This window comes from Balaenoptera acutorostrata, chromosome 2 (assembly GCF_949987535.1).
Source record: "Balaenoptera acutorostrata chromosome 2, mBalAcu1.1, whole genome shotgun sequence".
Taxonomy (NCBI): domain Eukaryota; kingdom Metazoa; phylum Chordata; class Mammalia; order Artiodactyla; family Balaenopteridae; genus Balaenoptera; species Balaenoptera acutorostrata.
Window position 1 is genome coordinate 147,560,394 of NC_080065.1, and position 23,154 is coordinate 147,583,547.

General features: G+C 34.9%; 1 protein-coding gene across 8 annotated transcripts in view; it reads right to left on the minus strand.

The window, feature by feature from the left end:
* The window catches only part of GABRB2 (gamma-aminobutyric acid type A receptor subunit beta2), a 326,677-nt gene that overhangs the window by 60,766 nt on the left and 242,757 nt on the right, over positions 1 to 23,154 (minus strand). For 5 of the 8 annotated variants that reach the window (XM_007171423.3, XM_057541419.1, XM_057541421.1 and 2 more), the window contains exons 9-10: positions 22,058 to 22,302; positions 17,465 to 17,578 (exon numbers count right to left, since the gene is read on the minus strand). In XM_007171423.3, coding sequence (XP_007171485.1) covers positions 17,465 to 17,578; positions 22,058 to 22,302 — 359 coding nt within the window. The remainder of the gene's footprint in view (positions 1 to 17,464; positions 17,579 to 22,057; positions 22,303 to 23,154) is intronic. The other 3 variants (XR_009007236.1, XM_057541423.1, XM_057541425.1) reach the window with 1 other exon arrangement.

Consider the following 23,154-nt stretch of genomic DNA (forward strand, 5'->3'; position numbering starts at 1 on the left):
CAGGCTCCCTGACTTCAGACTATACTACAAAGCTACAGTAATCAAGAGAGTATGGTAATACCACAAAAAACAGAAATATACATCAATGGAACAGGATCGAAAGCCCAGAGACAAACCCATGCACGTATGGTCGCCTTATCTTTGATAAAGGAGGCAAGAATATGCAATGGAGAAAAGAAAGCCTCTTCAATAAGTGGTGCTGGGAAAACTGGACAGCTACATGTAAAAGAATGAAATTTAGAACATTCTTTAACACCATACACAAAAATAAACTCAAAATGGATTAAAGACCTAAATATAAGGGTAGACACTATCAAACTCTTAGAGGAAAACATAGGCAGAACACTCTATGACATACATCACACCAAGATCCTTTTTCACCCACGTCCTAGAGAAATGGAAATAAAAACAAAAATAAACAAATGGGACCTAATGAAACTTAAAAGCTTTTGCACAGCAAAGGAAACCATAAACAAGATGAAAGGACAACTCTCAGAATGGGAAAAAATATTTGCAAATGAAGCAACTGACAACGGATTAATCTCCAAAATATACAAGCAGCTCATGCAGCTCAATACCAAAAATAAGAGACAACCCAATCCAAAAATGGGGAGAAGACCTAAATAGACCTTTCTCCAAAGAAGATATACAGATTGCCAACAAACAGATGAAAAGCTGCTCAACATCACTAATCATTAGAGAAATGCAAATCAAAACTACAATGAGGTATCACCTCACACTGGTCAGAATGGCTATTATCAAAAAGTCTACAAACAATAAATGCTAGAGAGGGTGTGGAGAAAAGGGAACCCTCTTGCACTGTTGCTGGGAATGTAGATTGATACAGCCACTATGGAGAACAGTATGGAGGTTCCTTAAAAAACTAAAAATAGAACTACCATATGACCCAGCAATCCCACTACTGGCCATATACCCTGAGAAAACCATAATTCAAAAAGAGTCATGTACCACAGTGTTCATTGCAGCTCTATTTACAATAGCCAGGACATGGAAGCAACCTAAGTGTCCATCGACAGATGAATGGATAAAGAAGATGTGGCACATATATACAATGGAATATTACTCAGCCATAAAGAGAAATGAAACTGAGTTATTTGTAGTGAGGTGGATGGACCTAGAGTCTGTCATACAGAGTTAAGTAAGTCAGAAAGAGAAAAACAAATACTGTATGCTAACACATATATATGGAATCTAAAAAAAAAAAAAAGGTCTGAAGAACTTAGAGGCAGGACAGGAATAAAGATGCAGACGTAGAGAACAGACTTGAAGACACAAGGAGGGGGAAGGGTAAGCTGGGACGAAGTGAGAGAGGGGCATGGACATATATACACTACCAAATGTAAAATAGATTGCTAGTGGGAAGCAGCTGCATAGCACAGGGAGATCAGCTCAGTGCTTTGTGACCAATTAGAGGGGTGGGATAGGGAGGGTGGGAGGGAGATGCAAGAAGGAGGGGATATGGGGATATATTTAAATGTATAGCTGATTCCCTTTGTGATACAGCAGAAAGTAACACACCATTGTAAAGCAATTATACTCCAATAAAGATGTTAATAAAAAAACTGAAAACTAGTGCATGTTGCTCCTGAAAGGCTATTAATAATTCACTGCAAAGTGGATTTGATTTCCAGTCCTGATATAACAACATGGTAACATATGTTAGGGGTGCCCTATTTCAAATTCTAGAATGAGACTGAGCACCCAAAGAGAGAAAGTATTGCCCTGTGTTCTGAAAAACTAAAGTATTACATATGAACTTTTTTTTTGTTTGAATTTTTGAATGTTATTTTGTTTATTTTTTTTATACACAGGTTCTTGGTAGATACCCATTTTATACATATTAGTGTACATATGTCAATCCCAATCTCCCAATTCATCCTACCACCACCACCACCACCCCTGCGCCGCTCTCCCTGCTTGGTGTCCATAAGTTTGTTCTTTACATCTGTGTCTCAATTTCTGCCCTGCAAACTGCTTCATCCATACCATTTTTCTAGGTTTCCAAATATATGCATTAATACATGATATTTGTTTTTCTCTTTCTGAGTTACTTCACTCTATATGACAGTCTCTAGATTCATCCACTTCTCTACAAATGACCCAATTTCATTCCTTTTTATGGCTGAGTAATATTCCATTGCATATATGTACCACATCTTCTTGATCCTTTCATCTGTCAATGGGCATTTAGGTTGCTTCCATGACCTGGCTATTGTAAATAGTGCTTCAATGCACACTGGGGTGCATGTGTCTTTTTGAATTATGGTTTTCACTGGGTATAGGCACAGTAGTGGGATTGCTGGGTCATATGGTAATTCTATTTTTAGTTTCGTAAGGAACCTCCATACTGTTCTCCATAGTGGCTGTATCAATTCCCATTCACACCAACAGTGCAAGAGGGTTCCCTTTTCTCCACACCCTCTCCAGCATTTGCTGTTTGTAGATTTTCTGATGATGCCCATTCTAACTGGTGTGAGGTGATACCTCATTGTAGTTTTGATTTGCATTTCTCCAATAATTAGTGATGTTGAGCAGCTTTTCATGTGCGTCTTGGCCATCTGTATGTCTTCTTTGGAGCAATGTGTATTTAGGTCTTCTGCCCATTTTTGGATTGGGCTGTTTGTTTTTTTAATATTGAGCTGCATGAGCTGCTTGTATATTTTGGAGATTAATCCATTGTCAGTTGCTTCATTTGCAAATATTTTTTCCCATTCTGAGGGTTTTCTTTTCATCTTATGTTTTCCTTTGCTGTGCAAAAGCTTTTAAGTTCCATTAGGTTCCATTTGTTTATTTTTGTTTTTACTTCCATTACTCTAGGAGGTGGATCAAAACAGATCTTGCTGTGATTTGTGTGAAAGAGTGTTTTTCCTATGTTTTCCTCTAAGAGTTTTATAGTGCCTGGTCGTACATCTAGGTTTCTAATCCATTTTGAGTTTATTTTTATGTATGGTGTTAGGGAGTGTTCTAATTTCATTGTTTTACATATAGCTGTCCAATTTCCCAGCACCACTTAATGAAGAGCCTGTCCTTTCTCCATTGTATACCCTTGCCCTCTTTGTCATAGTTTAGTTGACCATAGGTGCGTGGGTTTACCTCTGGGCTTTCTATCCTGTTCCATTGATCTATATTTCTGTTTTTGTGCCAGTACCATATTGTCTTAATTACTGTACCTTTGTAGTATAGTCTGAAGTCAGGGAGTCCGATTACTCCAGCTCCATTTTCTTCCCTCAAGACTGCTTTGGCTATTTGGGGTCTTATGTATTTCCATACAAATTTTAAGATTTTTTTTCTAGTTCTGTGAAAAATGCCAGTGGTAGTCTGATAGGGATTGCATTGAATCCATAGATTGCTTTCTTTAGTATAGTCCTTTTCACAATATTCATTCTTCAAATCCAAGAACATGGTATATCTTGCCATCTGATGGTATCACCTTTAAGTTTTTTCATCAGTGTCTTATACTATTCTGCATACAGGTCTTTTGTCTCCCTAGGTAGGTTTATTCCTGGGTATTTTATTCTTTTTGTTGCAATGGTAAATGGGAGTGTTTCCTTAATTTCTCTTTCACATTTTTCAACATTACTGTTTAGGAATGCAAGAGATTGTGTGCATTAATTTTGTATCCTGCAACTTTACCAAATTCATTGATTAGCTCTAGTAGTTTTCTGGTGGCATCTTTAGGATTCTCTGTATAGTATCATGTCATCTGCAAACAGTGACAGCTTTACTTCTTCTTTTCCAATTTGTATTCCTTTTATTTCTTTTTCTTCTCTGATTGCCAAGGCTAGGACTTCCAAAACTGTGTTGAATAATAGTGGTGAGAGTGGACATCCTTGTCTTGTTCCTGATCTTAGAGGAAATGCTTTCAGTTTTTCACCATTGAGAATGATGTTTGCTGTGGGTTTTTCATATATGGCCTTTATTATGTTGAAGTAGGTTCCCTCTATGCCCACTTTCTGGAGAGTTTTTATCATAAATGAGTGTTGAATTTTGTCAAAAGCTTTTTCTGCATCTATTGAGATGATCATATGGTTTTTATTCTTCAATTCGTCAATATGGTGTATCACATTGATTTGCGTATATTGAAGAATCCTTGCATCTCTGGGATAAATCCCACTTGATCATGGTGTAGAATCCTTTTAATATGCTGTTGGATTCTGTTTGCTAGTATTTCGTTGAGGATTTTTGCATCTATATTCATCAGTGATATTGGTCTGTAATTTTCTTTTTTTGTAGTATCTTTGTCTGGTTTTGGTATCAGGGTGATAGTGGCCTCATAGAATGAGTTTGGGAGTGTTCCTTCCTCTGCAATTTTTTGGAAGAGTTCGAGAAGGATAGGTGTTAGCTCTTCACTAAATGTTTGATAGAATTCACCTGTGAAGCCATCTGGTCCTGGACTTTTGTTTGTTGGAAGATTTTTAATCACAGTTTCAATTTCATTACTTGTGATTGGTCTGTTCATATTTCTATTTCTTCCTGGTTCAGTCTTGGAAGGTTATACCTTTCTAAGAATTTGTCCATTTCTTCCAGGCTGTCCATTTTATTGGCATAGAGTTGCTTGTAGTAGTCTTTTAGGATGCTTTATATTTTTGTGGTGTCTGTTGTAACTTCTCCTTTTTCGTTTCTGCTTTTGTTGATTTGAGTCCTCTCTCTCCTTTTCTTGATGAGTTTGGCTAATGGTTTATCAATTTTGTTTATCTTCTCAAAGAACCAGCTTTTAGTTTTATTGATCTTTGCTATTGTTTTCTTTGTTTCTATTTCATTTATTTCTGCTCTGATCTTTATGATATCTTTTCTTCTGCTAACTTTGGCTTTTGTTTGTTCTTCTTTCTCTAGTTCCTTTAGGTGTAAGGTTAGATTGTTTATTGGAGATTTTTCCTGTTTCTTGAGGTAGGCTTGTATTGCTATAAACTTCCCTCTTAGAACTGCTTTTGCTGCATCCCATAGGTTTTGGATCATCATGTTTTCATTGTCATTTGTCTCTAGGTGTTTTTTGATTTCCTCTTTGATTTCTTCAGTTATATCTTGGTTATTCAGTAACATATTGTTTAGCTTCCATGTGTTTGTGTTTTTAACATTTTTTCTCCTGTAATTGATTTCTAATCTCATAGCATTGTGGTCAGAAAAGATGCTTGATATGATTTAAATTTTCTTAAATTTGCTGAGGCTTAATTTGTGAGCCAAGATGTGCTCAATCCTGGAGAATGTTCTGTGCACACTTGAGAAGAAAGTGTAATCTGCTGTTTTTGGATGGAATGTCCTATAAATATCAATTAAATCTATCTAGTCTATTGTGTCATTTAAAGCTTGTGTGTCGTTATTAATTTTCTGTTTTCATGATCTTCCATTGGTGTAAGTGAGGGGTTTACGTCCCCCACTATTATTGTGTTACTGTCGATTTCCTCTTTTATAGCTGTTAGCAGTTGCCTTATGTATTGAGGTGCTCCTATGTTGGGTGCATATATGCTTATAATTGTTATATCTTCTAGGGTTGATTCCTTGATCATCATGTAGTGTCCTTCCTTGTCTTTTGTAACATTCTTTATTTTAAAGTGTATTTTGTCTGATATGAGTATTGCTACTCTAGCTTTCTTTTGATTTCCATTTGCATGGAATATCATTCTCCATCCCCTTACTTTCAGTCTGTATGTGTCCCTAGGTCTGAAGTGGGTCTCTTGTACAAGACAGCATATATATGGGTCTTGTTTTTGTATCCATTCAGTGAGCCTGTGTCTTTTGGTTGGAGCATTTAATCCACTCACGTTTAAGGTAATTATTGATATGTATGTCCCTATTACCATTTTCTTAATTGTTTATGGTTTGGTTTTGTAGGTCCTTTTCTTCTCTTGTGTTTCCCACTTAGAGAAGTTCCTTTAGCATTTGTTGTAGAGCTGGTTTGTTGGTGCTGAATTCTCTTAGCTTTTGCTTGTCTGTTAAGCTTTTCATTTCTCCATTGAATCGGAATGAGATCCTTGCCAGGTAGAGTAATCTTGGTTGTAGGTTCTTCCCTTCCATCACTTTAAATATGTCCTGCCACTCCCTTCTGGCTTGTAGAGTTTCTGCTGAGAAATCAGTTGTTAACCTTATGGGAGTTCCCTTGTATGTTGTCATTTTTCCCTTGCTGCTTTCAATAATTTCTCTTTGTCTTTAATTTCTGCCAATTTGATTACTATGTGTCTCGGCGTGTTTCTCTTTGGCTTTTTACTGTATGGGACTCTCTGCGCTTCCTGGACTTGGGTGGCTATTTCCTTTCCCATGTTAGGGAAGTTGTCGACTATAATCTCTTCAAATATTTTCTCAGGTCCTTTCTCTCTCTTCTCCTTCTGGGACCCCTATAATGCGAATGTTGTTAGGTTTAATGTTGTCCCAGAGGTCTCTTAGGCTGTCTTCATTTCTTTTCATTCTTTTTTCTTTATTCTGTTCCATGGCAATGAATTCCACCATTCTGTCTTCCAGGTCACTTATCCGTTCTTTTGCCTCAGTTATTCTGCTATTGATTCCTTCTAGTGTATTTTTTATTTCAGTTATTGTATTGTTCATCTCGGTTTGTTTGTTCTTTAATTCTTCTAGACCTTTGTTAAACATTTCTTGCATCCTCTCGATCTTTGCCTCCATTCTTTTTCCGAGGTCCTGGATCATCTTCACTACCATTATTCTGAATTCTTTTTCTGGACAGTTGCGTATCTCCACTTCATTTAGTTGTTTTCCTGGGGCTTTATCTTGTTCCTTCATCTGGTACATAGCCCTCTGCCTTTTCATCTTATCTATCTTTCTGTGAATAATAAACTTTTTATGCTGTTTATTAGTTTTGTTTAGTGGTGACTTGGGTATGCTGAGAGAATAAGTTGTATTTCCAAAATTTATTTTTTTGGGTGTCATTCCCACCCTAGGAAAATGCCTAATTGAAGGGAAATGAGTCATAGTAAGTTTTTGCCTCCTTGCAGGACAGGAGATGACCATGTTCACTGAATGAGAAGGAACTCACAGAGAAACTCATCATGCAGTAGCAAAGAATGTGGCAGGAACACTTAAGGGGCTTTGATCCTGGGAATTTTTTCACTGATGATGACTCACCAGGTGTCTGTTACATTTTCTCGTCTATAAAATGGGGATTAAATCTATCCTCTATATTTCTGGTGATTTTTGAGATAATTAAATAAGGTATCACAGGAAGCACATTGAAAAAGTACAAATACTACACTGAGGCACAATATTATTATCATCTAATGGACCTGCCTGGTTGGTTATGCACTACTTACTTTAGATCTTACTAACTATTTAATTTAGATCCCAATTTATTCAATAAAAGAAGTATGTCTTTTTAGATGAGTTATTTGTAGGATAGTAGTTGGATCTAAAGTACTTTTAGTTTTTCCTAATCCAGGAAATTGTTTTATCATATTTGTCTTTATCAATATTTTTCATTGTTTTTCAAAGGGAAACTTGTTAAAGAAAATGGTTTTTAACCACAAGGTATGATATGTATTGTAAGTGTGTGTAAATTTTAAATTAGCAAGCAATTGCTTGTAACGGAAATAAATGATAGTAGGTTTAGTTGAAGGTAGGCTATGGGACTAATGAATTTTAGGCCAGAATATTTGGTAAACATTCTAGAACTATATTATTTTAAGGTTGTTAAGATCTTAGAGATCACATCCTTGTTTTATAAGACAGCTTGACATCTCTGATATTACAAATATGGCTTCAGTGTCAGAGTTGAAACTTGAATCCTGAGTCTCCTGAGGTTCAGTATACTACACTATTAGAAAATTAATGGTTTTTGATGGGGAGCTGTATCTGCAGGAAGCTGTGAGTACTGTTGCTACAGGTACATGCAAGCTTGGAAAAAATATTCGAGGTCTCTTTGTCTAACTGAGTCAATGGAGTCTTGAATCTCTGGTGACGACATCGAGAAGAAAGCTGGACAGCATGGGCTTGGCTGGTCCCAGATCAGAGCAGTTACTGTGTAGTCCAGACCATTCTCTCCCTTTCTTTCTTTTTTTTCCCCATCTTTTCCTTTTTGCCAGCAATTATTATTAGACTATAATATAAGCAATAGTAATTAGAAATGAGCATGTGCAATTTATATGTAATTACCTTGGGTTATTCTGATTAAGAAATACATGAAGCATTGGGAAAAGTAGGGATTGTGTGTGGTGTGTATGTGTATGGGTGTGGAAGGTATGGTAAGAGTATGTGTGTGTGTGAGAGAGAGAGAATGTAATAAAGGATCATAGGATCATACTCGCAAATCAGATGGGAATATACATACACACAGATACACTTTCTTAAAATTTAAAAGTAATATATACTCATTGTAACAGTTTAAACCCTACAGAAATATATAAAGTGAAAAACAGAAGTATTCCTACTATCCCATCCTCCAAATGTAGCCACTAGGGAAACAAATGTAAAAAACAAAATAATGCAATAATCTTGTTATTGGTTTTGTGACTGGAAAAATATAAAGTTGACCATTATCTTGTACTACTAATAACATAGTACTCAGCATGGATCAAATGTAAAACATGAAACAATGAATTAAGTATAAAAAGAAAAAATTTCAGAAAAATTTAGAAGACCACATGTCTAACCTAGAGTTTCAATAGGAATTTTTATCTATTCCAGAAAACCCAGAAATTATAAAAGTACAAATAATTAGACAATACAAAAATTTAAAATGGTATGGCATGAATGAGAGCTGGGGAAAAATATCTGCAATGTAACATACTAATAAATGGTTAATTATTTATTATGCTTAGAACTCTAGAAACTGAAAACAAAGAAAATGGATAAGAATAATCACAGGCAATTCATAGGGAAACCAATTCAAACAGCACATAAACATATGAAAAGTTACTCAGTTGTTTAACAAATGTGAGAAATACAAGTTAAAATAAGATAGACCCATAGTAAATTGTAAAGAGCAATCAATAATCAATATTGCTGAAGGGAAAGTGAGAAAGAGGATATGTTCATATAGAAGCACAAAGAGACATAACAGATTTATAAAAATTATTACAAAATATTGTTGTTTTGTTCCCCCAGGGAACAAAGTGAGATACATATGGGTTTTTACTTTCTGTTCTTATGTATTATGTAAATGAAAATAATCATGTGCTTTAAAAATGTAATCAGATAGAAGATTAAAAATTTTTTCATTGTGGAAAGAGAAGGTTTACCTGATACGGATGGTAAGAGAGAAAGGAAAGTATAAACATTAAACATTTTTACAAGGTCAAATATTAATTCTTCTCCGGAGTCTGGATTTTCTGCCTTGCTTTACCTTATATATGTTTATTAAAATTTTATGTGTGATTTTCTGCCTTTTCCTCTTTAAAAAGAAAATGAGATCTTTGATGTATACAGAATTTAATCCGGAGGAAGGGGTGTGTTAGTTATATGGTACTATATTTAAATATACCCAAATGGTCATCCAGTTGTCATTGCTATTTATGAGATAATTCACATGTTCCCAAGATATGAAATGATACTTTTATTAAGAACTTAATTTTATTATATTTCTAAGTCAGCTTCTACTCGCTTTATTTAGAGAGTGCTGATGTAGTTCTATACTATATTAATCACTGTGGTTTTATAATTTATTTAAACTTCTTGTAGAGCTATTCATTTCTTTCTATTTTTCATTTTCCTGATTTTTCCTATAATTTTTTCCTTTCAAAGAAACTTTAGAATTACTGTTTCAAATTTCTAAAACAAACCACTAAAAAAAGAAACTCCAAAATGAGGCCCATTGAGATTACACTAAGCTCATAGAATAGTTTAGAAATAACCAATTCCTTTAAAATGTTACCTTTTTTTTAAAATAAGGTTTTTTTTAAAACAAAGATTGCTTTCATTAAAAACATTATCGGTAAAAGGGCTCTATTCCTCCTTTCTATTATATTTTTCATCATTGTTTATATACTCTTTACATAGAAAAGCTACGAAAACTTCCCATACTTCTGATATGATTTCTAAAGCTTGTTTCCTCCCAGTTAATTCTCTTGGATTTTGCTTGAATAAAGTAATTTTTTTTGCTAAGGGTGCAATTATTATTTCCTCCTTTTCTAACATTTCTTTTTTTCTCTCATATAATTTCACTGGCTAACAATTTTGAAAAAGTTAAATAATAGTGGTGATGGTGAGCATCCATTTCTTGTTCCTGTCTTTACTGTCCCACCTTTAGACAAAAGGTAAGAGATAAAGCCTCTGGTTACATAGATAAATAGAGAAACCACAGCAGGGAAATAGCCATTGCTTCCCAACTTCCTAAGGGATTTTAAATTTATAAGTAAAAATGAATACTGAATTCAATAGATACCTTTGAAAACCTTTTGGTATCTATTAAAAGGATGAAAAACTTTTCACCTTTTCAACTTATTAATATGGTAAATAATACTATATTTTTATTTTGAAATGATACTATGTGGTTATGTTGTAGTTTGCTTTGAGTATTCTGTGGATTCAAAGTGATAAGTTAATTTAAGGATTATTTTTTCCCCCACTGATATTCATTAGTGAAGTGGATCCATAGTGTCCTTTACATACCTTTGTGTTTTTTTTAGATATGGTTTTGGCACCTTATTTATGTTATACTACTTTCTAAATCATTTGGAAGTTCCTCTTTCTTTCTGCTAGGATCTGCTAGAGTTTAAATACCAATGGAGGTATTTGCTTTTTTTAAAAAATAAATTTATTCATTTTATTTATTTATTTTTTTGGCTGCGTTGGGTCTTCATTGCTGTGCACAGGCTTTCTCTAGTTGCAGCGAGTAGGGGCTACGCTTCGTTGCAGTGTGCGTGCTTCTCATTGTAGTGGCTTCTCTTGTTGCGGAGCACAGGCTCTAGGTGTGCAAGCTTCAGTAGTTGTGGCACAAGAGCTCAGTAGTTGTGGCTCGTGGGCTCTAGAGCACAGGCTCAGTAGCTGTGGCACACAGGCTTAATCGCTCCACAGCATGTGGGATCTTCCCAGACCAGGGATCGAACCTGTGTCCCCTGCATTGGCAGGTGGATTCTTAAACACTGAGCCACCAGGGAAGTCCCAGTATTTGCTTTTGAAAATTTGACAGGACTTATTGCTGAAACTTTCTAGGCCAGCTGACCCTTTGCAGTGGGAGTTAAATTTTTCTGTCAGTTATCTTAGTTTTATCTTTGGTAATTAATCTGTTTTTGTTTTCTCTTTCTCCCAGGGTCAGTTTTGCTAATTTAGAGTTTCTAAGGATGTCATGTATTTTACCACATTTTCTAACATATTTGCATAATTTTCTTTTATTTGCACGTTTCTATTAATTGTCATGTTTTAAAATTTTCTATTGTGGTTTACCACATTGGCTCCCTCTTTGCTTCTTTAATAAGCTTTTCCTTGGTCAATTATTTGCCTATTGTACTTAACTTTTTAAAAAAATAACTGACTTACTTGTAAATTATTTTGTTTTAATTTTCTAATTTGTTAATTTACAATTTGTCTTAATTACTTCCTTCTACTTTTAGGTGTTTGGTTTGCTCTTTTTTTTAACTTCTTGAATTGAATATTATATTCACCTTTTAATATTACTTGCTAGAGATGTATTTGAAACTACAACTTTCTGTTAACTATTTTAACCACATCCCTTAGGATTAATTATGTAGTATTTTAAGCTGCCATTATTTTCTAAATGTTCTTCAAATTAATTTTTATTGTACCTTTGATACATGGTTGTATAAAAATGAGTTTATACAACTAATAAACTATTAAATATACTGCTTAGGTAATGTTTCTTTCATTTTCTCTCTTTATTTCCAATCATTTAAATTCATTTAGATGCTATTTCAATTTTAGTTTTATAAATTATGTATGAATTATTAACCAATTATTATATCTTTGTTTTACATTGTAATTATTATATTTCTCAGTCTTAATATTTTTTAACTTCAGTTCATCCTTATAGAGTAATAATATTCAATCTTCTATTTTCTTTGGATTTGTATTTACCTCATTTGTTTTTGTCTGTGACTTTACTTAGAATATTTTTCCCATACTTTTACTTTAGAAGCATTTCTAATAAATAGCATTTTACTGGGTTTAGTTCTTGATTTAATTTGAGAATCTTATTCTTTTGATATGTGAGTTGGAATATGTTCTAGTTATAATAGTTAAGACAACCTTGGTCTTAAGTCTATTATCTTAATTCCTGCTCTAAATTTGCTTTTAAGTTGTCCTTATCCTTATTCTGATGTCTAACTTTACCTACATTATCTGCATCTTTTTTTTTACTGAAATATAGTTGACATACAATATTTTGTTAGCTTCAGGTGCACTACATAATGATTTGACATTTGTATGCATTATGAAATAATCACCACAGTAAGTCAAGTAACCATCTGTCCTCCTACAAGGTTATTACAATATCATTGACCATATCCCTTATGCTGTCTATACCCCCATAACTATTTATTATATAACTGAAAGTTTGCACCTCTTAATACTGTTCATCTGTACTGCCCATGGGGTATGGGCACCCCTCTCCCTCTGACAAACAGCTGTTTATTCTCTGTATCTGTGGGTCTGTTTTCGTATTGTTTTGTTTAGTTTTGTGGATTCCACAAGCGAGATCATACAGTATTTGTCTTTCTCTGACTTATTTTACTTAGCATAATGCATTCTAGGTCCATCTGTATTGTCACAAATGGCAATATTTCATTTTTTATGGAGGAGTAACATTCCACTGTATATATACACCACATCTTTTTATCTATTTGCCTATTGATGAGCATTTAGGTTGATTTCATATCTTGGCTATTGTAAATAATGCTGCTCTGCATCTCTCTTTAGTTTATTTCTACCTTATTCTCTGAGGTTTTTATAAGATGAATTGTCAGTTCTTGATTCTTCTTCTACCATAATGACTCAGATTTTCATGCTTTAGTGTAATACCATAAAGATCTGAGAAAGCTGATCTTTCCCACTAAAGATTTTGATTTATGTCTCAGGTGGAATCTACTTTTTAAGCAAGCATCCCAAATGACCTTAAGGAAGTCTATAGTAGAAACACTGTTGTATAGACGTTATCTATGTTAATTTTAAACATATCCTTAATCTTCAAATTCTTGATTCATAAACTCAAGAATAAAAGGTAAATATTGAGTCCTTGCTGTGAATTTGAAAACAAATACTTCTCCGTCATCAACAATACCATCCTGATTTATTTTTATATATCTTCAGTATCTAATATTTTAAAATATTTCAATTATCTTTTATTCTACAACTTTAATTTCTGGAGTTGTATAGTTTTAGTTCTACATGTTATCTTTAGTTCTACATGCTAGCATATACTGACTTTTTCTGTTCTAAAGTTCCTTACTTTGACTATCTTTTGTTGGGGGCTAGATTTTTCTTTTTACTAAGCTATAATATTTTTCTTTGAATAAGGACGTATGGATGCTATGTTCCCTTAGATTTTGCATATTGAGGATAGATTGTCTTTCTTTTGCCTTAAAATAATATCAATAATATTCTTAGCTTATATTTTTCCCCCCTCAGAACCCTGTAATATTTTTCCACTGTCTTATAAAATTTAATATTTCTGTGGAGTAGTTTGAGATTTTTTTTTCCTTCCCTGTTGGTCACTTTTTCTGACTGGAAGTTTAATAATTTTAGAAGAATATAATAAGGTGGAAATGGTATTATATAATTTTTATCTTGGAACCCAGTATATCCTTTTGGCCTACTGATTAATTTCATTACAGGTATGTATAAACACACAATGTACAGCATAGTAGTTAGAGTGTATCCTCTAGTCATATTTTCTGTTCAACCATTTTTTTAGCTGTTCAACCTTAAGAAAATTAATTACACATTCTGGGTCTCTGTTCATCATTTATAAAATTATAACTACTACAACACAGGGTAATAATGACTAATGTCATGACATAATATATGTAGAGTGTTTAAGCATATACATGGCATTCAAGTATTTATTATTATCATTATTATAATTAGTTATTGATGTCATATTTAAATATTTTTTTCTATTTGCTTTTTGTTCCATCCTATACTTCATGAACATCATGGCTCTGCAATGTTTGCTCTGCTGTACCTATCCTGTATATTGTGTTTTCTCTAAGTGGTTTTTAACTGTACATCTCTTTTTTTCTGTATTTGGCATGATTTTCTACAGCCTGAACTTTGTGTTACTACCTTGATTTTTTGCCATATTGATTTTCTCTCTTACTACTTTAGATTCAGTTATTAGTGTCTATGAAAATTGTTCATCCTTGATCTTTTGTTTCATATTCTCTTTCAATATTTGCAAGAAAAACACTTTTTTAACTAAAGTTTTTAATATATCCTGAAATATTTTTTCCATAAAAGGGTCATTATCTGTCTTTTGCGTGCTGAGTTCCTCTCTCTCTCCTTACCAACAAGTGAGAGAGAGAGAGAGAGAAAGAGAAGGAGAGCGAGGGAGAGACAGAATGTCATTTGGTAGTTTTCCTGCACAGTTGCCATGCTGATTCTTTGTTTAGATGCTTCATTTATAGGTAGACCTTTCTATAGGGTTTTCCTATTTGCTCAAATATAGCTTGGGTAGATTCTTCTGGATTTTGCTTACACTAACATTGGCCCTCCTTATGCATTTCTGTCTCTCTGCAGAGCTACAGTTTTAGTTGGGTGTTGTTTTTGTTTTGCTTTTCCATTGCCATTTTATCCTTTACGGTTTTGGGGCAGAGAAGAGAAAAACTGCACCTGGGTTTCTGGATTCTTATATCTCCATTTCTCTAACCCTTTTCACAACAGAAAGCAGTTAGACATCAGTTTTCTGTTTCTTCATCATTTTAAGGGCTGGGTGATATGTGTGTGTGTGTGCATGTGTGTGTGTGTACTGCCACACTCTCATAATAGGTATGTAAACTCTAGTAGAACTTTTCTAGGGAACAATTTGGCAATATGTATCACCATTTTAAAGCATATACTTTTTGACTCAGAAATTTCACTTTAAGAAATATATTAGGAATCAATGGTGTGTAAACAGGTTAGCAATGGGATACTTATTTTAGTTGTTTATAATAAAAAACCACTTAGAAACAATGCAAATGTCTAACAATAGGTGCTTGTTATATAGATTATGGTACATACATTCAATAAAATATTTTGTAGTTATTAGAAATGATGTATACTTATACTGATGCTTAAAGACACAAAAAAGGTAAGTAGAAAATAGCATACACACAATAGTAGAGCATAATTATTTGTATAAAAGTATGTCATTAAGTGTGAAAAAAGGACAATGCTAACAATGATTATGTCTGGGTGTGGAGTACAGGTGGTTTTCATTGCCTTTGCACATTTTTTTTTTTAAAGACTGACCATGAATTAGTTATAATCATAAAACAGTAATAGAGATAAAAAAAGAAAAATTGAGAAAGGTACACACTGCTACCATCTCCAGAATAATAGCAACAATTTATGGAGTGCTCTATGTCTGGTACTGTATAAGGTCCTTAACAAATTATCTCATTTAATCCTCTCAGTAGCTCCATGAAGCAAAATTTTAGTGTTTCAGTTTTCAGCTGAGGAACTTGAAGGATGGAAAAGTTAAACGTGTAGTGTTACACAGCTCATAAAAGACCATGCCTGAAGGTGAACCCAGTTCAGTCTGATTCTAACAGCTACCACCCTCCCAGTGCATTCTATTGCCTCCGAGGACTGTCAAATACATTTCAATGCTTTTGCAGGTTACACGTTTAATAGCTCATCATTCAAACTTCTGAATATTGGCCCTTATTTCATACTCTAAATACAAACTTAAAAGAGAATTAAAAAGACAGAGTAAAGACACACCCAACAAAGAAAAGTATAAATGCAGATGACATTAAGGTTCATATTTCAATGTAAATCATTCTCTTTAACATAATGTTTTATGAAATAGAGAGAAAGAGTTCTTGACAAATGAGGGTCCAAATCATGGCATCGGAGAGTATCATTAACTCTGTCAATCCATCAGCTGACAAGAACAACAGAGGCAAATTTTCTTTCAAATATTCTCATAATCTGAGGATTTTCCTGAATTTTCATGTAACTTTTACTCAGTCATAGACCAATCATGCAGTATACTCTGATTTTGATTTTGGAAAATACATTATTTTTCAACCATTTTCATCATAAACCCAAACTCCAACTGTCAGACATGTTTTCTTCTAAATGATTAGCATTCTACCCAGAATACTGCCCAATCAAATCAGTCTACTTCCATTTCAACAACAGTGGCTTCTGTTAAAAACAAGAACAGCAGCAACATCACAAATGAGATAGCCTGAGAGGACAGACATAGTAGGGGATTGGGACTAAAATAGTGAGTAACAAAATTTCAAACATCTCTTCTCCTGGAATCTACCTAATACCATTTATCAGACTCACGCTATGTATAACACAACAAGTAATGGAGTTAAAAGAACAACTTAAAATAGTAAAACAAACTAGCAGTTTAAGAGGTTAACCGTAACTGTTTCCCACCCCAAAGGCAATAACAATGAGGAATCAAGGAATTTGGGGTCAGAGCCACAAAACTAAGGAAGAACATGACACTTCAAGATATAATAATGACAGCTTCTCTGGCATCAAGTCCTCATAGGAAAGATTCACAGCATTCAGTATCATTCACTGCCTCACCACGAAATAGAACGAAAACAAATGAGAGGTAGGTAGTAGATGACAATGTGGAATGGTGACGATCACCATCCTCCTCTTCCTCCTCCTCCAGTTTGGCGGGCAATGTGAATGACAATTTGCCAATTAAGAAATGTAAACACATGAGGATTCAGAAAGTAAACTCTAAGTTTTAGCCCCCAGTGGGCTTTCTTTGGAGTTCATTTAAGTCAAGAGCATTGTCAAGAAACAATCTCAATTATTGCCTCTTATCTATCATTATAACAACACTGGGCCTGCTGAGACAATACTTATTTCTAAAATATAAATAACAATAAAGGAACAAGGACTTGATGCAAACATAACATTCTCAGACACAAATGAACAATCTAGGGCAGAAAATATAGGTTCCTGAATTCTGAGCCAACCTATGGAAGGACTGTATAATTCTCCACCTATTCCACCAACCAAAAGAAACACAACAAGAAAACTAAGAAATGCCAGAGTATATAATGACACTCTATACTCTCAATACAAATGAAAAGAAGTCTCAAAATACGACCCACTTGGTTTCTTTCTTTAGCACAACAATAATGTATGAGTGGAACACTGAAGCTTAGGTTCATCACAACTACATTTAAAAAAAACAAACCCAGGAAAACCCCATTAGGGTCTCATGAAAACATTTAACGTATCCCCACGTCTCAGGATACAAGTCTATAGGTTATCTGCAAAAACGCCATACATTAATTTAAAGGGAACAGCTAAACAAATTGGCTCCAACAGAAATACAAATAAATGGATTAAAAACTGGCTATCTAACCGTATACAGAGAGAAATCGTAATTGGTAGTCCGTCTAGTTGGGGAGAGGTTTCCAGTTGGGTCCCACAAGGATCGATATTGGGTCCCATTTTGTTTAATATCTTTATAAAAAATCTGGAAGACAAAGTAGAGAATGTGCTAATTAAGTTGACTGATGCCACTAGATTAGAATTGGTGGTTAAAATAAATTGGCTATAGATAAATGCTACTGGTCTCTAGAAAGACTGATGTGAACAGAGACTAGAACTTATAAATAGTTCTTTTTAATGTATCACTTACAAAATCTAGTTTCAAGCACTAGAAATAAATAAATTTAAAAGATCTTAGTGCTTTGCATAACCAAAAATTTAGGTACAATGGATAAAGACAACACAGAGACTCCAACACCCATGAATGCAGAATAAAGGATGCCCCCCCAGTAGATATTTTCGGTGCAGCTTTATTGGGAAAACTGGTGCTTGTGGGTCTCTCGATACAGTAAGGATATTGGAGGCATTTCAGATATGCAAGAATCAAGGTGGTGAAAAGACAAAAGTAACTAAAGTCTCAAATATATATACACCTAGTTATTGGCAGAAAAATAAACAAGAAAACAACATAAAGCTTAAAAGAAAAAAAAGGAGAGCTGGAAACTTGAAGGCATGAACAAGAAAAGTGGGAAAATTGATCAAGAGAAAATCCTATATGGAAACACCACCCCCCCACACACACACCACCCCCCCACACACACAAAATAGAAGAATGCAAGGTATAATAGGAGAGCTTTCCTAACACTAGAAAAAGAGACTGTAGTTTTTTAGCTACTCCTGAAAACACTTAGGAAAAATATTCAGTAGAACTCTTACTGGTTTGAGGTTTATTTTTAAAAATCTTAGTAGTTAACAATTTAATTTGTCGCATGGAGACAACTGTGAAGGTAACAAGGCTTGTCAGCTATGGACTCATGTGTAGACAGACGGGTTGTTTTAGGTGATGTGAACTGAATATATAGACTAATCTGGAATCAGCTTTTAAATTTTATATTATTTTTTCACTTGCTTGCACAGAGGAATGTACATTAGATAACGACTAGAAAACCTAGATCATCTCAGAAATCTTGTTAACTTTGCTCTGCGACCTTGGATAGTTCACTTTCCTTCAGAGCCTTAGTTTTTCCATCAGTTAAACGCCAGACTAAGAATTGTTTTAAGAGCTGCAGATAACTCTTGTTAAAATAAGAACTTACAGGACACTTCATACAGGGAAGAGATTAGAAAAATGTGGAAGCATGCCTTTGAGCGACAGTGGGCTCCCACCTGGCTAGGCTTCCCATTTTCACCTCCCCCTGCCCTCAGGACAGAGAACAGTTTAAAAATCACTTTAGACCATATGACATGCTGCTTCTGTCTCTAGGAAACCATCAATGGAACCAGAAAAAGTCAATCCCTCTCCTAGTGACTGATTGCCCCGGAGCATCCAACAATACTTAGTTGATTATATGTGCCTGATCTTTAAAAAAAAAAAACAAAACTGTAGAATTACAGTTAAAAAGAAGGAACATTCTTGATAAGAAATAGAGTGACATTATTCATGATGCCGACACAAAAGAAAGCATTGTGCAATCAGAGCCCTCTGTGGGTCTCCTCTAACCCTTCATGCTGTGTTAAAAAAAAAAAAAAAAAAAAAAGGGAGCCTGGAATGTTAGATGGCTACCTTTAAAAAAATCTAATCAACATGGCTGTAAGCATTCTAGCCTAAGAAATAATTGATAAAGTTTGTAGTTTATCGAGTTTATTGTAGTTTATCGAGTGCTATCGAGTTTACAGCTAATACCTGTTGAAAAATGATTTCGTTGCTTTGACTTTAAAACTTCCAAAGTGAAACATTCCTCTGTAGGTAATACTTTTTTTAGGGATAGGACTGCATCCTACATACTAGAGCACGTAAAACGCACAAGCAACTATCGCCAATAGGTCTGGAGACAGTAAATTTTATTTTGAAAGGTAATAATGTTTACCGTTTATGATATTTTGTTAATATTTATCACTTACCTAGTGCTTATCATATACTGGGGACTATGCTATCCTCTACACTTTATCATAACTTCATAACTTATGAGAGGAATTAACTCCATTTTACAGATGAGGAAACTAAAGGGTCAGAGAGGCTTTTTTTCCCCCTATTTTCACACAACTACTAAATGGACGGTAAATATCAAACCTGACTGACTCTAAAATATCTTTTCAGAACTACTGTGCTAAATGATAACTCCTGATACCATGATGTTATGCACACTGATCAAAGAAAGAAGAGACTCCACTTGTGCTAAAGAGTTTTAAGAATAGAACACGGATCTTATATTTTTCTCAAGTTTGAAACCAGAGGATTGGACTAGCGTAGAGTTTTTTAACTTCAGCAGTACTGACATTTTCGGCTGGATAGTTGTTATGGGGAGGCTGTCCAATGCACTGTAGGATGTTTACCAGCACAGCTGGCCTCTACCCACTAGATACCAGTGGCAATCCCTCCTCCTGGTTTTGATAATCCAAAACATCTACAGACATTGTCAATGATCCTCTGACAGGGGCAGGGGGGCGTGGTGGCAAAATGCCCTGTGATTTGAGAACCACTGTACTAGAAGAATTCTGGAATCTTTTTTGTTCTCTCATTCTATGCTCTGAATTGTGGATCCAACTTCAGCCAAGAGGATGGGTTTTGCATCACTATGGGGTACCTGCCCAGTGAACCATTCCCTACCTCCATCTCAGTACGTTGAGTTTAAAACTACCTGAAGCTCTCCAGGTTCAGTCTGCTACAAAACTGCCACTCTCTGGTACTTAAATTTATTATGTAACTGCAAATTGGTATGAAAAAATAGGGTAGATGAAAGTGAAGAGAGATCAGATGTTAAGCCAGCTTTGCTTTAGGCAATTTATCGAGACTCATTTCAAACTGCTGTCCTAGGAGATCGTTTTATCTATTCATTTTCTTTACTAAAGGTACTCTATCAGGAAAATTGTAAAATGGGTTTAAAAAGCATTCTCTATTTGACAGCCCGAGAGAGTCATAATGCTACCTTGGAATCTATTAACAGATTTCAATGAGTGAAACCTGGAGCACTGAAAAGAGATTGACAACTTCCTAGACCCTGTGGTTCACTGGCTTATAAGGGCCATATTTAAAATTTGCATCATTATGAATATCATCTCCTGGGAAAGGAGTGCCTTTGATTAGAGAATAGTCCAAAATCGAATATCAGACCTATGGATATATGGAAAATATCAGTGAGTCAGAAGCTTTCATTGGGTTTGCTCCACATAAAACTCAATGGCAGAGATTATTTATGGTATGCTACCCTTGGAATTAAATTGAAGTTAGAAATATTAAAATGTAAATTCAATAATTATTGGATGGTTAACAATCCCAGATAGCTTAAAAGTATTACTATTTTCTTAGTTCCATCACTATGAACTATTTACCATATCCAACATTATGCACTACTTTATAAACACTATTTATGGCAGATATTAAAATAAGTCCTTGTTTTTTTTTTTTGTCTATTTTGAAGTGCCTAAATTTGCACTATGGGAAAAAACATATGTAAATATTCTGTTCAGTGCAGAAAGTTATATAACAGGAAGCCAGGTGAAGTCACATTTTGGGAGTAAAGACGGCTAGATCTATTGGAACTATTGTCGAAAGCCTCAAAATTGAGATTCTAAATCTTGAATGCAAATAAGAATAATATTTGGAGAATTAAAAAAAATTATGATGCCCAGGCATACCCCAGGACAATCAAATCAGAATTTCTGGGGATGAAACCCAGGCTTCAGTATTTTTTAATGCTTTCCTAGTCATTTAATTGAGCACCCAAAGTTGAGAACCACTGCCTTCAAGAATAAATTGGATTTACAACTGTGTAGGAATTTTTCTTTGGCTATGCCTGACTTAAGCAACATGGTAGCCTCCTGTACTCAAATGCTTCAAGGATTTTAAGTAGTACTTGTGCAAGGCATTAAGTAATTATCTGTCACTTAAAAAGAAAGTTATTCTTTTTTTCCCTTCCACTTCTTTTTCTATCCATCTGATGACTTCAAGAACAAAGTCTCAGTTTGTTGCTGGTGGGTCTTTAGCACATGTCTGTACATGCTTATTTCCTTTTTTAAATCAATGAGAATGCAGAGCTCAGGCCTAGAGCCTTTATCTAGTATAACCTAGAATTTAATAACATAGTTTCATTTTTATTTATACTTAAGATTATCTTCCAGCAAGTAATACTGATTTAAGTGATATGAAATTTCCTTTTTTAAAATAAATTTAAATAAACTGAGTAAATTTAAATAAACATAAAGTAAATAATAGTACATATTATACTCATATACGGAAAAAGTCACAAAGGTGGTTCTCAAATGACTACGGTTTGGGCCACCCTAGTGTTAAGGTAAAGGGCATCTAAATGTTGTACCATAAATTGGGGCCCTAATTGTGCCTCCATCACTAATTATCTCTTCCCTGGGCTTTGGTTTTCTCATTTGTTAACAAGGCCGTGAACCTATAGTGCAGGCATTCTTCTATGAGTTTAAGAAGCAAGGAGGGCTTGCCCTTTGAACTTACCTTGTTGACATCCAGACGCATCTTCTCATTGTTGGCACTGGCAGCCTTTTCAGCTGCTTTCTTTTGGCGTTGAGGTCCCCTCCCAAAAAAGATGTAGTTGACCAAAGCATATTCCAGAAGGGCCATGAAAACAAAGACAAAGCACCCCATCAGGTACATGTCAATGGCCTTCACATAAGGGATTTTAGGGAGAGTTTCCCGGAGGTGGGTATTGATAGTGGTCATCGTTAGCACAGTTGTAATGCCTGTAAAAAATGAGAGAGTTAGAGTAATAATGTTTGTATTTCCCTTCTGCTTTCATCATAGCTGGAAAGGTTAACTGTATTCTCTTACTTGTTTATAGATACCGCAAAATATATACCAGGCACTTATTATATAGCAGCCCTGTGATAGGCCCTGGCGATATGCATAAATCATTAATTTATAGTAAACATTAATCATTTGGGGGGCATTTCTTTTAATTACATTTTTATATTTATAGTTATGTATCTAGTGGGGGGGGCTAGAGATGTGAATTAAATGCTATGATAGACATGTGTGTAAGGTGAAATTTGAGAATATGGAGAAGATCCTAGTTTAGCCCACGATGTGGCAGGGAAGAGATCAGGAAATACGGACTTCGGAGCTGAGTCCTGAAGAATGAGTGGGAGTTACCCAGGCAAACAAAACCTGTAAGTCAAAAGTGATAGTAGACCTAAGGGCATTGGTGGTGGAGAGAGTTTTTTCATTTATTTATTTTTTAATAAATTTATTTATTTATTATTTTTTGCTGTGTTCGGTCTTTGTTGCTGTGCACGGGCTTTCTCTAGCTGTGGCAAGCAGGTGCTACTCTGTTGCCGTGTGCGGACTTCTCATTGTGGTGGCTTCTCTTGTTGTGGAGCACGGGCTCTAGGCGCACGGGCTTCAGTAGTTGTGCCTCGCGGGCTCTGGAGCGCAGGCTCAGTAATTGTGGCACACGGGCTTGTGGGATCTTCCCAGACCAGGGCTCGAACCCGTGTCCCCTGAATTGGCAGGCGGATTCTTAACCACTGCGCCACCAGGGAAGCCCAAGAGAGTTTTTTTAAAGGGGTGCTTTGTGGGCGTGAAAGTACGCAGCC